We start from the raw sequence: 12945 nt of genomic DNA, 5'->3' as shown, positions 1-12945 counted from the left end.
TTGCGACCCCATGGACTGTAGCCCACTAAGTTCCTCTGTCCATGGGATTTTAAAGGCAAGAATACTGGAGTGGGTAGCCATTTCCTTTTCCAGGGGATCTTTCCAACACAGGGACTGAACCCAGGTCTCCTGCACTGCAGGCAGATTCTTCACCAACTGAGCTACCCGGGAAGCCCTAACACTTTCTTACTTACATATGAAAAAGGATTGATTGATTCTCAGTAAGCCTGTGACCCAACTAGGTCAAGGAAAGTGAACTATGAGACTTTCTGGAGTTATGGAAAAAGATCTGTTCTTTTGATAAGTTTGCTGAGTTGGAGCTGCTATTGGTCATTTGGGTGTTATCTAATACAGAGGAAAGCACAGCTAAGAGATGAAGTTATATTTTTAAAGATGCCCTTTGAGCACTTGTATCTGATTTAGCTACACCTGAAGGCACATCCCTGGACTTTTAATTAGATAAGTCCATGAATTTCCTTTATTGCTTAAATAATGTGTTTCTATACCCCCAACTGAAAGGAGATTCATCACTGTTACGAGATAGTAACAAAAAAAAATGGTAGACTGAAAAATAGTTCATTAATCATCCAAAATTACGTTTATGAATAATTTATGACAATGGAACTAGTTTATGGTATGTCACATGAAAAAGGCGGGATACAGAAATATTATATAGTACACTGACTTTGGAAAAACTTCATATTACAAAGCTTCATATTTTTATTCAAGTAGAATAAAAATTCAAAAACTTTAAGAGAGCATCTTTAGAAAATTATTTTTTCCTCTTTTTTCCAACACTTCTGTATTTTTCAAAGGTCCTTTAATATATTTTAACACTTTTTATTGAGATATAATTGACATACCATAAAATATTCACCCTTTTCAACTGTACAGTTTGATGATTTTTAGTATATTCAAAAAATTGTGCATTATCTAACAGCACAACATTTTCATCGCTCCAACAAAAAAGCCTTGCCATCAGCAGTCACTTCCTGTTCTCCCGAACTGCCAGCCTTAGCAATGACTAATTTATTTTCTATTTCTATGGATTTGTCTATTCTGAACATTTCAAATGGAATCATAAAGTATGTGCACTTTTGTGTCTGCTTCTTTCACTAAGCCTGTTTTCAAGGGTCATCCATGTTGTAAAATGAATTAGTAACTTCATTCCTGTTTGTGGCTGAATAATATTCCAACATATGGGTGTATCACATTTGAATATCCATTCATCCACTAACTGACATTTGAGTTGTTTCCACTTTGGGGCTATGATTAAAAAAAAGTTGCTATGAACATTCATGTACCAATTTTCATGGGGATATACATCTCCAGTTCTGTTGGGGAAATACCTAGGAGTAGGTAGATGGTTGAGTGCATTACTTTTATAATTTTTTAAAAAGCAAAAGGAATTGCTTTTTAATGGAAAATGTGGAATGTCAGTGACACCAAGCTTAGGGTCACACAAATTCCTTCTCTTGCCAGAGAGGACAAGGTCCTACTGCAGAGAAGACAGCCACAGACAGAGAAGAACAATGACCGCTACTTTTTGACAAAGTCTCTACCAGGCATTTACGATAGCAAGATTTAATGATAATAATCATAATAATCAAGATGCCAGGGCTGACGCACTAATAAAATGAGTCTATAAGCGGCCTAAAATTCCTGTACTTACTGACCAGGCTAAAAATAAAGACAATATTTCCAAGACTCTCCTGGTGGTCCAGTAGTTAAGAATCCACTTTGCAATGCAGGGGACGTGGGTTCGATTCCAATTCAGGGAATGAAGATTCCACATGCCACAGCAACTAACTGAACCGGCTGCAACTCCTGAAACGGCCACAGCAGCCGAACCCATGCACCACAACTAGAGAGCCCATGGGCGCAACTACTGAAGTCCACATGCCACAACGAGAGGGTCCGTACCCTGTAATGAAAGATCTGCATGACGCAGCAAAGATCCTGTGTGCCACAACCAAGACCCAGGGCAGCCAAATAAGTAAATGAATAGTGATTCTTTAAAAAAAGAAAACATGAGGGGGGATCGGGATGGGGAATAAGTGTAAATCTATGGCTGATTCATATCAATGTATGACAAAACCCACTGAAATGTTGTGAAGTAATTAGCCTCCAACTAATAAAAAAATTAAAAAAAAAAAAAAAAAGAAAACAGTATTTTCATATATATGCTTTTCATAGTTTTTCAGTTATCACTAGATTTTATCACTGGATTCTTAGCACCTTTCACAAACTCAACCAGCATAACTTAAACATTTAATGCACCAATGCAAAAAAACTGTAGAACTAGGCAAGGCCGATCACTAACATGGCCTCCCTTCTGCTTTCAGGAAAAATAATCAAACCATGGGATAAGCAAACTGCTTAAAAATCTTAACATCAGAGTCAAACTCCTAGCCAAATAGTCATCTTATTCTTGCCATCACCTTAATGTCTTTGGGTGGATTTTCCTGCACACCACATGCATTTGTTCCATAATCCATCTGGCCAAGAAAAGATAAAGTATTTTATTTCACATGCAAACAATGCTAAAGCAATATATTCTAATAAACCTGAAATTCTATATTACGTGCTTTGCATGTTACAAATTTCTTATTGCTCCAACAGTAATCCAGTATTATAGAAGTATCAATCCAATGGCTAAGAAAAAAAGTAAAACACTCATGTCACAATTTATAGTACAAAGAGTGAATTTTTAGGATATCTATCTTTAAATTCCTCTCAGCCACTAGACAAATTCCTTAAACTTTCTGAATCTCAATTTCCCAATAAAATGTGCCTAAAAACAATAAAAGGTGTCTAAATGGGCTTTCCAGGTGGCTCAGTGGTAAAGAATCTGCCTGCCAAGACACAGGAGATACAGATTTGATACCTGGGTCAGGAAGATCCCCTAGAGGAGGGAACAGCAACCCACTCCAGTATTCTTGCCTGGAGAATCCCATGGACAGAGGAGCCTGGCGGGCTACAGTCCATGGGGTCACAAAGAGTCAGACATGACTAAGCATACAGGCAAAGACAATATACTTTCAGAATTGCTATGAGAGATAAAACCAACAGTTTGGCATAAAACAACTGCTGCTACTGTTATTATTAGTTATATCATTAATACTAAAGTGGTTATATTATGGTTACCCTTAGATGACTGGTAAAATATAAGGGAAAAATCTGCTGCTCTGGAAGGCAAATATTGATCCTGCTCTTATTCTCACCCCAGTGTAAAAATAAAGAGATGTTACCATAAGACTTGGTGTAGAAAATCAAAAAGTCTAAGTGCTTACTTCACCTGTGTTAGAAATAAAAATGGTCTCGTCATTTTGGTTCATAATCCATACTTATGATTATTTCAAAATTAATATATCCCCTTTAATATATCAATAGGAAAAACCCATTTTAATAAAAGATTTAAGTTGTTTTATTCTATGGCATGTCATGAAAGGGAAAAAATCACCTATGGAAAGAATCATAAGCACTGAATCTATATGGAGAGAAAAATAGGGATTATCTGGACTCCTGCACATCAAATACAAACGATTCAACATGTCGCTGTATTCGAATGAATCACTGACAGTCACTACTAAAATGAAAGTTCAGTGACTAATTATATACATCTATTCATCTGTTGTTAGCTGACTTTGAGGAAAGAGGACAAATGTACAGTACAGCTCAGTACTACTACTGGACTCAGGCATTCAGTCACTGAACACCAAATCTCTGGAGTTCTCTAAATAACCACTTAGTCAAATTTCTAACAAAGTCTACATCATAATGCTGTATCATATGATGAGAATAATTCTGAGACACTGTTATTTCTTTTTGTTGTTGTTGTTATTTCTTAATTCAACAAAAATACTGTATTAGTTCCATCTAATAGAGTCTTATTAGCTAGGTGAGAATTTAAATCCCAGGGAAGGAGCCATTATGCCCCATATTCTCTGGAATGTAAAACCCTAGATTTAAAGAGACAAAAATCTAAAATACATAGGAACGGTGCATCCACAAATTCACAAGGTGAATCAGTGGCTTGTGGACATATTTTTCTTAAAAGACACAAAAACCAGTCCTTTCATCAGTCAGGCAAACTCAAATTCTAAACGATGATCAGTCCCTGGTAATTACCAACCCGTGATACTGTGCTGACCTGACCTTCCTTTCTCTCTCCTAATACTGACTCCATCGCCCACTTACACTTTTCCACACATCCAATGTAAATCCATGCATTTACCACTCTGGGTTTTTAACTTCTGGAACAAACAATACTAATGGGAAGATGAAAACAACAGTTGAAAAGAGAAAAATCAAGATCAAAACATTTCACAATTAAAAGGGAAAATAATACCATTTTTACTGAATACCAGTGAATCAACCAGAATCCATGGAAAAATATCAAATACTTATAACACATGACAACTTCTTGTAGATATACATGCATATACAGATGATATGTACTATATAGTATACATCTGTCTATATATGTACATGTATATTTATGTATCTCTACCCTCCTTCTCCAGCGATTTCAGACAAGTACCTAGCTCTGGAGAAAACCCTCTATGGAATTACATTTTTGCTTCTTGTACAGAGTATTACATCATTATAATAAGCAGTATTCTGTTTAATTAGGTCAAAACCTTCTTCAGTAAACACCATGAATAATAATTTTGGGATAACAGTGATACAATAAAAGGAGAGGAAGCAAACAGTATTTTCTTTTAAATATAGCCATTAAAAATAGCCATTATATTATCTGAAGCTAATCAAGCCCTGAAACTTGTTTTATGAAAATAGACACATCTTAATTTAGAATTTAAAAAAAAAACTCCAGGAAGTGTCACTTTACACACAAAATGTGAGAAGGTAAAGGAACAAAAAAGGCAACTTTCACATGCACCTAAAAAGCTGCATTCCATCAGAACACATCACTGTGCCGGTATTTACCATACCTGAACATACTGCTCTGCCGTGCTGCATGTTAATAAAAAATACAAAACAAAAATGGGGAAATATTAGCAGAATAAAACATAAAACTCTTGCATGGAGAATTTTAAAAAATGAATTCATAAGCTTTTATATCTAGTACCTAACATGGATTAGTAATTTAACATTTTGTTTTTAACAAACCATGTATCTCTTGCTTTTGAATGGAAAAACTCCCTGAGACAATTTAATTTTTAAAACATTTTATCCTCTTCAGATTTCAGAGCAAGTTATAAGATCCTGGAGACAAAAGTCTCCTTTTAAGTCAACAGCTTAATTCACTTATTAGAGCAACATGCAGCATAAAGCAGCAGAGACATGACTTCTAGGTTGTGTCTCTTTGCTGCTGTTTTAAAAATAAAGATTTCAGACATTATTCAGCATTAGGCAAAAATAACCATTTTCAAAGTGGAATACTACTTCAAATTTAGAATAATAAAACCAAGTCTGTAACATCAGATATGTATCGGCTTGGCCCAAAAGTTCGTTCAGGTTTTCCCATTCTATCTTATGGAAAAACCCAAGCAAACTTTTGGGCCAAACCAATAATATACACTTTAAATGAAAAATATAGGAAACTGACTGAGTTGTTCATCGTTCTTGGTTCTGAAGGGATAGGCTTCCATTTAAAATTTCTCAATATAAATACTCAAAAATATCGTGACTACTGATGTAGCGTCACTAGCACTCCAGTCCCACATGGCTAACGGGCTAGCCCCGCTCCGCACTTACTTCTCTTCTGAGACACGGCCTGCAGGCATGCCGTCACAACATCACAGTTTCTCTGTACTTTGTGCACAAGCCGATCTTTCTGCTTCAGCTGCCGAAGTAACTTCGCTGACTGAATGCCAATCCTGTATTTTAGCTCTCCAAGGATCGTCTCCAGTTCATTCATGTCTATCAGCAAAAAGGAAAATAGAACAATAAATACTCTCAGAGGAATACAAATTCCAATATGATACTGATCATAAGATAAATCTCTGAAACAACCTTTAAACCAAGCAATTCTGAATTTTCACCCAGGATTACATATACATACTCAGCTAAGAGATTCTGATGAAATAAATCACTCATCTATTTCCTTCCCTGTCTAGGTAAATACTGTAAAAAAATTTTATTCTTGAGGCTACCTGTAACATGTAAGCAAAGAATCTTAAGATGTAAATTTGCAACCAGAGCTGGATGTTTCATTGACTCAAAATTGTATCATTAAAGTGTTCAGACAGTAAATTTGCAAGAAAAGAGAATTTTCTAGTCTGTTAAATCAGTGATAAACCTAACAGCTGATAACAACATTTTTAAGTACTCAGCTTTGTAAATGATCAGTTAAAAGTAGGTAATACTGCATGTTGTAATGTAGATACATGCAGTGATGACCATTTTGTTTCAAATACACAGTCTTCCAATAGCTTGACTATTGGGACAATACTTCACGTCCACATACAATAGAAAATACATTTCCTTCAATCAGATAAATGAAAAATAGTTCACATCCATAAAACTAATACTCTCAACATCAGTTTTTCTACAAAAGAAATAAGACGAGAATCGAAGCCATCACAACATTTACGTGAATAACCATTACAATTTGGGGGTTTTGTTAATCATACTTAATGTTATCATTAGTCATACTGTGACCTGCCAGGCGAGCGAAGCCTTCTACTTGGCGTGGCACTGGCGAGGCCCTCATTAGAGGTCCTGTGTGCGGTTTGGATCTACTCATTCTGAAAGAGATTTAGAGAAACTAGAGAGGATCAGAGAGACAAAAGAAATGTTCAAAAGTAAGAAAAATATTCCAGAGATCAAAGGAAGTGAACTTTGGGGGTCTGAGTAATGCAAGTGGAGGGGGTATTTGCGCTAACAGCTGTCATCCTCAGCTGACCTCATTATGAAAAATGCATTTGACCCTGAGTTAAAAAACACTGCCTTTGGATTAATCAACGTTCTGTCTGATCTTAGACAAGGCAGTACTCCAGGTCTCAAATTATACAAGATTATTCTGGGAAACAAATGTGAACAGCATTTATAAACATTAATATAAAGAGCAATAAAGTAAGAATAGGAATTGCTATGAAGAAGAGAACAAAAGCCCATTATTTCTCTCACCTTGAGTTCAAATGTGGTGAGATATAAGAAGAAGTAACAACACACTTAGTTGAAAATACTTGGGTTCTGAGGATTAAATATGGAATCAAGCAACAGGAAAACACCGGAGACTCTTTAAACCTATATTCCTTCAAATAGAGCAAATTTGAATGTTTAAAGTTGTTCCTTCTAGAAACAAAAGAGGTAGGAATATCATCATCTTGCATTTAAATTACACTTTCCTTCCACAAGAGAGTGATTTTTCAGTGACTCTTAAGGTACCTATAGATCTATGATTTTGAATAATATGCACTGTCCAAAATAGGAAAAATCATCAAAGTTGAATTTGAAAATGTCTTTTACAGCAACGTCTGCTGGTATATAAATATCTGGAAGATAGAAATAAGGTCTCCTTTATCTTTATATGTCCCACAGCATCAGCTCCTAACATAGTGTTAAATAAATGAGGAAAACTGAAGAGATCATCAACTGATCATCATCTCCTCTTTAAGGAACTCTAGTGTATATAATAATAAAAATAAGCATTATCAACTCGATGGACATGAGTTTGAGCAAGCTCCAGGAGTTAGTAATAGACGGGGAAGTCTGGCATGCTGCAGTCCATGGGGTTGCCAAGAGTCAGACACCAGACACAACTAAGCTACTGAACTGAACATTTATTGAGCACTTCATACACATTAACTTACATAAGTCTCACGTCCTCGCTATAAAGCCATAGTATTTTCTTTTGTTGAAGTATAGTTGCTTTACAATATTTGTATTAATTAAGATATACAGCAAAGTGATTCAGTTTATATTTTTTTAATTCTTTTCCACTATAGGCTATTACAAGATACAGTTCCCTGTGCTATATAGTAAATCTTTGTTGCTTATCTATTTTATATATAGAAGTGTGCATCTGTTAATCCCATACTGCTAATTTATCCATTCCCCCTGGCTTTCCCCTTTGATAATCATAAATTTGTTTTCTATGTCTGTTGCTATTTTGTAAATAAATTCATTTGTATTATTTGTTAGATTCCACATATAAGTGATACTGTATATTTGTCTTTCTCTGCCTGACTGATGAAGCAGTAGCATTATTATCCCTATTTGTAGGTAAGGAAAATGAGACTCAGAGAGGTTAAAGAGCTTGCTCATAAGGAACAGCAAGCGGCAGGATGTTAACTCAAGCTAACTCCAAAGTTCACGCCCTTAATGAAAACAGTGAGAAGAGCACCTGGATTTCCTGAGAAACCATTGTGGTGCCTCACATAAATAAATGACCCACACGTGCTAAATGTCTAAATAGGTGCCACAGCAAAATCCCTAATAGAGGGAAAAGAGAATTAACACACAGGTTATCTACTTTATAAGAGAGTCTTGACCGTTTTATGTCAGGACGGATATTTTTTGATACTGAAAAAAATCAAATAACCTAATAAGATGTAAAATTATTTCAGCAGACAGCAGTTTCCATCACTTGATTCTTCATTCTTAGTATTCTGATGATGTTTATTGATAAAGGCGTGTATCTGTGTGTGTGTAGGGTTGTTATAATATGGCATCATGCTCTTCCTTACAGAGTCGACTACAAAAAAAGAAGAGATTATTAAGCAGTTTAAGACTGGGACTTGGACAAAACTGGTTCTTACAGGTCTTAGAAATGATTAGGAGAGTGGTCACTCATTGTGATCTGTATTTCCAAAACTGTGACCTCTTCCTTAAACTTTAGCTTGCCAAATTTCCTCTTCCAAAAGGAAATTACTAATCCACAAAATTCTCTCAGTAATGAAAAGTAAATAGCCTTGTGAAAAAAATGAAAAGCCAAATTAATTCTTCAAAACTGATTTTGCTGGATTCTGAAAGAGCTATTGCCCTACGGAACTTCTTGGCATAAACAGACACTCTGATAACAGCCAAATAATGGTATAAAATTAAATGGCAGGACTCCAGCTAACCTCTCAGGCAGGGGGAGGAAGGTGGAAGCCATTTGTAACAATCAGCTGGGGGAAAAAAAAATCTTCAGGGGAAGCCAAAAGAGGAAGCTGAAAGCTATTTACACAGATTTCAGAAAGCAGACAGATTTACTGGGTTTCTAGTTTCTTTTCCCCTCTGGTACCAGTGAGACTGATCTTATAACAGGAGACAGGAGACCACTCCATAGTATTCTTGTTCCTCCCTTTCCTGGTAATTTAGCACAGGACATTAATTCAAGAAATGTTATGATAGCTTAGCATTTGTTTTCCACACCTCACTTCATTTTGTAAATTGAGGTCTGGATATATCTGTACAAAAAGATAATTGTAAGTAAGTGTAAGTGCCTGAAAGGCAAGTTGAGGGGGGAAAAATTATCCCAATTAGGACAGGACAGCAGCATCAGAGTCTGATAACAAAAGAAACACCAAATTAACCTCTGCCCCCAAAAGTCAAGGCCATTTTCTGATCGACCTCTTCAACTGAAGGTTCCAGCACTTAAATGCTAGGATAATTACATTTGCTCTAGGGCCCTCCACTAACCCGCCACCCAAGGGGGAAAAAAAAATCCACTTAGTGAGCTTTTTGAAATCAGGCGTTCTAAGAAATGGATTTCACACATTCTGCTTAGAAATTGCATTATTGAATTATTCTGCCTCACTAAATACTATCCAAGTATGTAGCCAAAGAAGGCAGATTTAAAAAAAAAAAAAAAAAAAGCGGCTGTTTTTTTCTTCTTAAACCAGCCCTGAGGGTCGCCTCTATTCCGCCTGGGGCCCCTCTAGGTAATTTCAGATGGATAAATCAGAAAAATCCAAACCCGTCTTAACAGCTGTTCTGCTGAAATTAGAATCTGGACTGCCTCTCGCCTCCGGCCTCTGCAAACACGAGAAGGATGGGGAAGGGGTCGGGGAGTGGGGGAGACCCGTGGCTACCATTCCAACAAGTGATGCTTCACTCGCCAACTCGAGAGGGAATGGTGGGGGGGGGGGGGGGGGGGGGGGGGGTGGAGTAAGAACTAAGACTAGTTATGAATCCGTGACACTGGCCAGCCGCGACAGATCAAAGGAGACGCCCTAAACAGTAACCCCGGGCGCTCGGCCCATCAGCGCAGGTGCGCGCAGGTGCGCGCCGGCAGACCTGGAGGGGCTCTGCACAGGGGCGCTCCCCGGGCACCCCCAGCCGCCCCGGGCCTCACCTTTCTGCCGCAGGTACTGCATCTGGTGCCGCGGGCTCGGCCGCTCCTGCAGCTCCTGCAGCACGCGGGAGTCGCCGGCGCCGCCGCGGCCGCCCAGGAACACGTCGGAGCCGGAGGCCTCGGTGGAGCTGTCGAGGCTGTCCCGGCGCCGCCGGCGGCCCCGGGGCCCCCGGCCCCCGCCGACCGCCTCCTCCTCCTCGGTGCAGCTGTACAGCTCGGTCAGCAGCCCGCTCACCAGGGACGCCGTGCGGCTGCCCCGTGGCTCGCCGGGCTCCGGGTCCTCTTCGCCCTCCCAGGCGTCCCGGGAGCCCCGCGCGCGCTGCGCCGGGGGAGCTCCGCGCCCCGAGTCCTCCGGCCTCGCCTCGGGCTGCGGGCGCCGCGTCCGGCCCCCGCCGGCCGTTAGGACCTCCATGGCCCCCGGCCCCGCTCCCGCCGCTCCTCCCGCGGTGCCGCGCCGGCCAGTTCCGGGAGGAGGCGCGGCCTCGGCCCCGCAGCCGGTGTCCCGGGCCGGGCGCGGCGCCAGCGGGCTCCGGATCCCCCGGTGGCCGACCTCCCCGGGGCCGGAACCCGCGCCGCCGCTCCTCGGCCCCGGGCGGGGAGGAGAGGGGGGCGGCCACGCCAGTGGATGCCTGGGTTCACCTGCCGCAGGTGAGGCCCGCCGGAGCCCGGGAGCACTGTTTAAAGAGAGCCGAGGAGCAGGATGTGGCCAGAACGGAGCAGGATGAAGCCCTTAGCCCGGAGGGGGAAGGGCGCCCTGGCTGCCGCCGCCTTCACTTGCACGTAAGTGATTAACTCAAAAAGCGGGCAACTCTTGCGTCCTGTCCAGCCGCCAGTAGGAAAAGGTGCCTGGGAGACTTCCAAACACCCAGCAACAGGCCGAGGCCGGGAGCTCCCTCCTTCACATACTCCTTCTCGAAGCCAGCCCTTCTCACCTTCCCACCTGAGTCGGACACGACTGAGCGACTAAGCACTGCCCAAAGGCGTTTCTTAGTTCAGATTCCGACAGTAACCTTTCCGAAGATCTGGCATGTACTTGAGATTTAATAACGCGGTAAAATTTTTTCCTTCGGAGAATTAAGATTAACAAAGGTTCTTTCACCTAGATTAAGATCGACTAAATCTCTGGCACAAGAGCTAACAGAAGGGGGATTTAATAAATGTTACCAGAAGACAAAACTAATAAATTGACGCTGCTGATTCTATCAGTAAAATAAGTTTACATGATACCCTAGACCTCAGTGGAAGAACTGGATGCCCCTCCACTGTAGATATTTTTGTGAATTATTAATTATTGTCAGTGTTTTCATGTGCCAGGGACTGTTCTGACTTCTTTGCATGAATCCTCCCATTTAATTCACACTTTAACCCAATGAAGGAGTGAGCACATTTTGGGGGATGGGGAGCCCACACTGGGCAGCCTGCGGGATCTTAGTTCCTGAACAGAGATCGAACCTTCACTGCCTGCTTTGGAAGCCCAGAATCTTCACTACTGGACCACCAGGGAAATCCCCGCTTGACATATAACATTATATTAGTTTCAGGGATACAACATAGTGATTTGACATTTGTACATGTTGCAAAATGATCACCACAGTAAGACTAGTTCATATATGTTACCGTACACTTATAAGGGTAAGAACTATTTGTTTTTCCCCTCATTCTTCAGATGGGAGAGCTGAAGCACAGAAATGCTGAATCACTGGTCATTCACAAAGAGTCAAGTAAATTTTCCTTAAAACCTAAAGTGTCTGGCTTTCATTATGGATGAATACATATTTCGTTATGGGTAAGTATGTATTTGTCTATCTCCTAATGCTGTTATATTACCTCAGATATGCAGATGACACCACCCTTATGGCAGAAAGCGAAGAAGAACTAAAGAGCCTCTTGATGAAAGTGAAAGAGGAGAGTGAAAAAGTTGGCTTAAAACTCAACATTCAGAAAACTAAGATCATGGTATCCGGTCCCATCATTTCATGGCAAATAGATGGGGAAACAATGGAAACAGTGACAGACTTTATATTATCTTGGGTTCTAAAATCACTGCAGATGGTGACTGCAGCCATGAAATTAAAAGACGCTTGCTCCTTAGAAGAAAAGCTATGACCAACCTAGACAGCGTATTAAAAAAGCAGAGACATTAATTTGCCCTCAAAGGTTCATCTAGTCAAAGCTATGGTTTTTCCAGTAGTCATGTATGGATGTGAGAGTTGGACTATAAAGAAAGCTGAGTGCCAAAGAATTGATGCTTTTGAACTGTGGTGTTGGAGAAGACTCTTGAGAGTCCCTTGGACTGCAAGGAGATCCAACCAGTCAATCCTAAAGAAAATCAGCCCTGAATATTTGTTAGAAGGACTGATACTGAAGCTGAAACTCCAATACTTCGGCTACCTGATGCCAAGAACAACTCATTGGAAAAGACCCTGATGCTGAGAAAGATTGAAGGCGGGAGGAGAAGGGGACGACAGAGGATGAGATGGCTGGATGGCATCACCGACTTGATGGACAAGGGTGTGAGCAAGCTCCGGGAGTTGGTGATGGACAGGGAGGCCTGGTGTGCTGGAGTCCATGGGGTCGCAGAGTCGGACACAACTGAGCAACTGAACTGAACTAATGCTGTTAAATACTTGCATATTTTTTAAAGGAACAACAATGTACCTGGTAAACAATGGTGATGTTTCATGTTTGTTCAGTAC

General features: G+C 40.4%; 1 protein-coding gene across 3 annotated transcripts in view; it reads right to left on the bottom strand.

Annotated features, from left to right (window-relative positions):
- The window catches only part of TBC1D30 (TBC1 domain family member 30), a 102223-nt gene extending 91202 nt beyond the window's left edge, over window positions 1-11021 (bottom strand). Inside the window, exons 1-2 of one of the 3 annotated variants that reach the window (XM_043447067.1) lie at window positions 10250-11021; window positions 5722-5886 (exon numbers count right to left, since the gene is read on the bottom strand). In XM_043447067.1, the coding sequence (XP_043303002.1) occupies window positions 5722-5886; window positions 10250-10661 (577 nt within the window). In that variant the 5' untranslated portion in view covers window positions 10662-11021. The remainder of the gene's footprint in view (window positions 1-5721; window positions 5887-10249) is intronic. The other 2 variants (XM_043447063.1, XM_043447062.1) reach the window with 2 other exon arrangements.
- Between the last annotated feature and the right edge of the window lie 1924 nt (window positions 11022-12945).

Source organism: Cervus canadensis, chromosome 25 (assembly GCF_019320065.1).
Source record: "Cervus canadensis isolate Bull #8, Minnesota chromosome 25, ASM1932006v1, whole genome shotgun sequence".
In the NCBI taxonomy this organism is placed as follows: Eukaryota; Metazoa; Chordata; class Mammalia; order Artiodactyla; family Cervidae; genus Cervus; species Cervus canadensis.
Note: the sequence above shows the minus strand (reverse complement) of the source record. Positions and strands in the feature narration are given on the sequence as shown.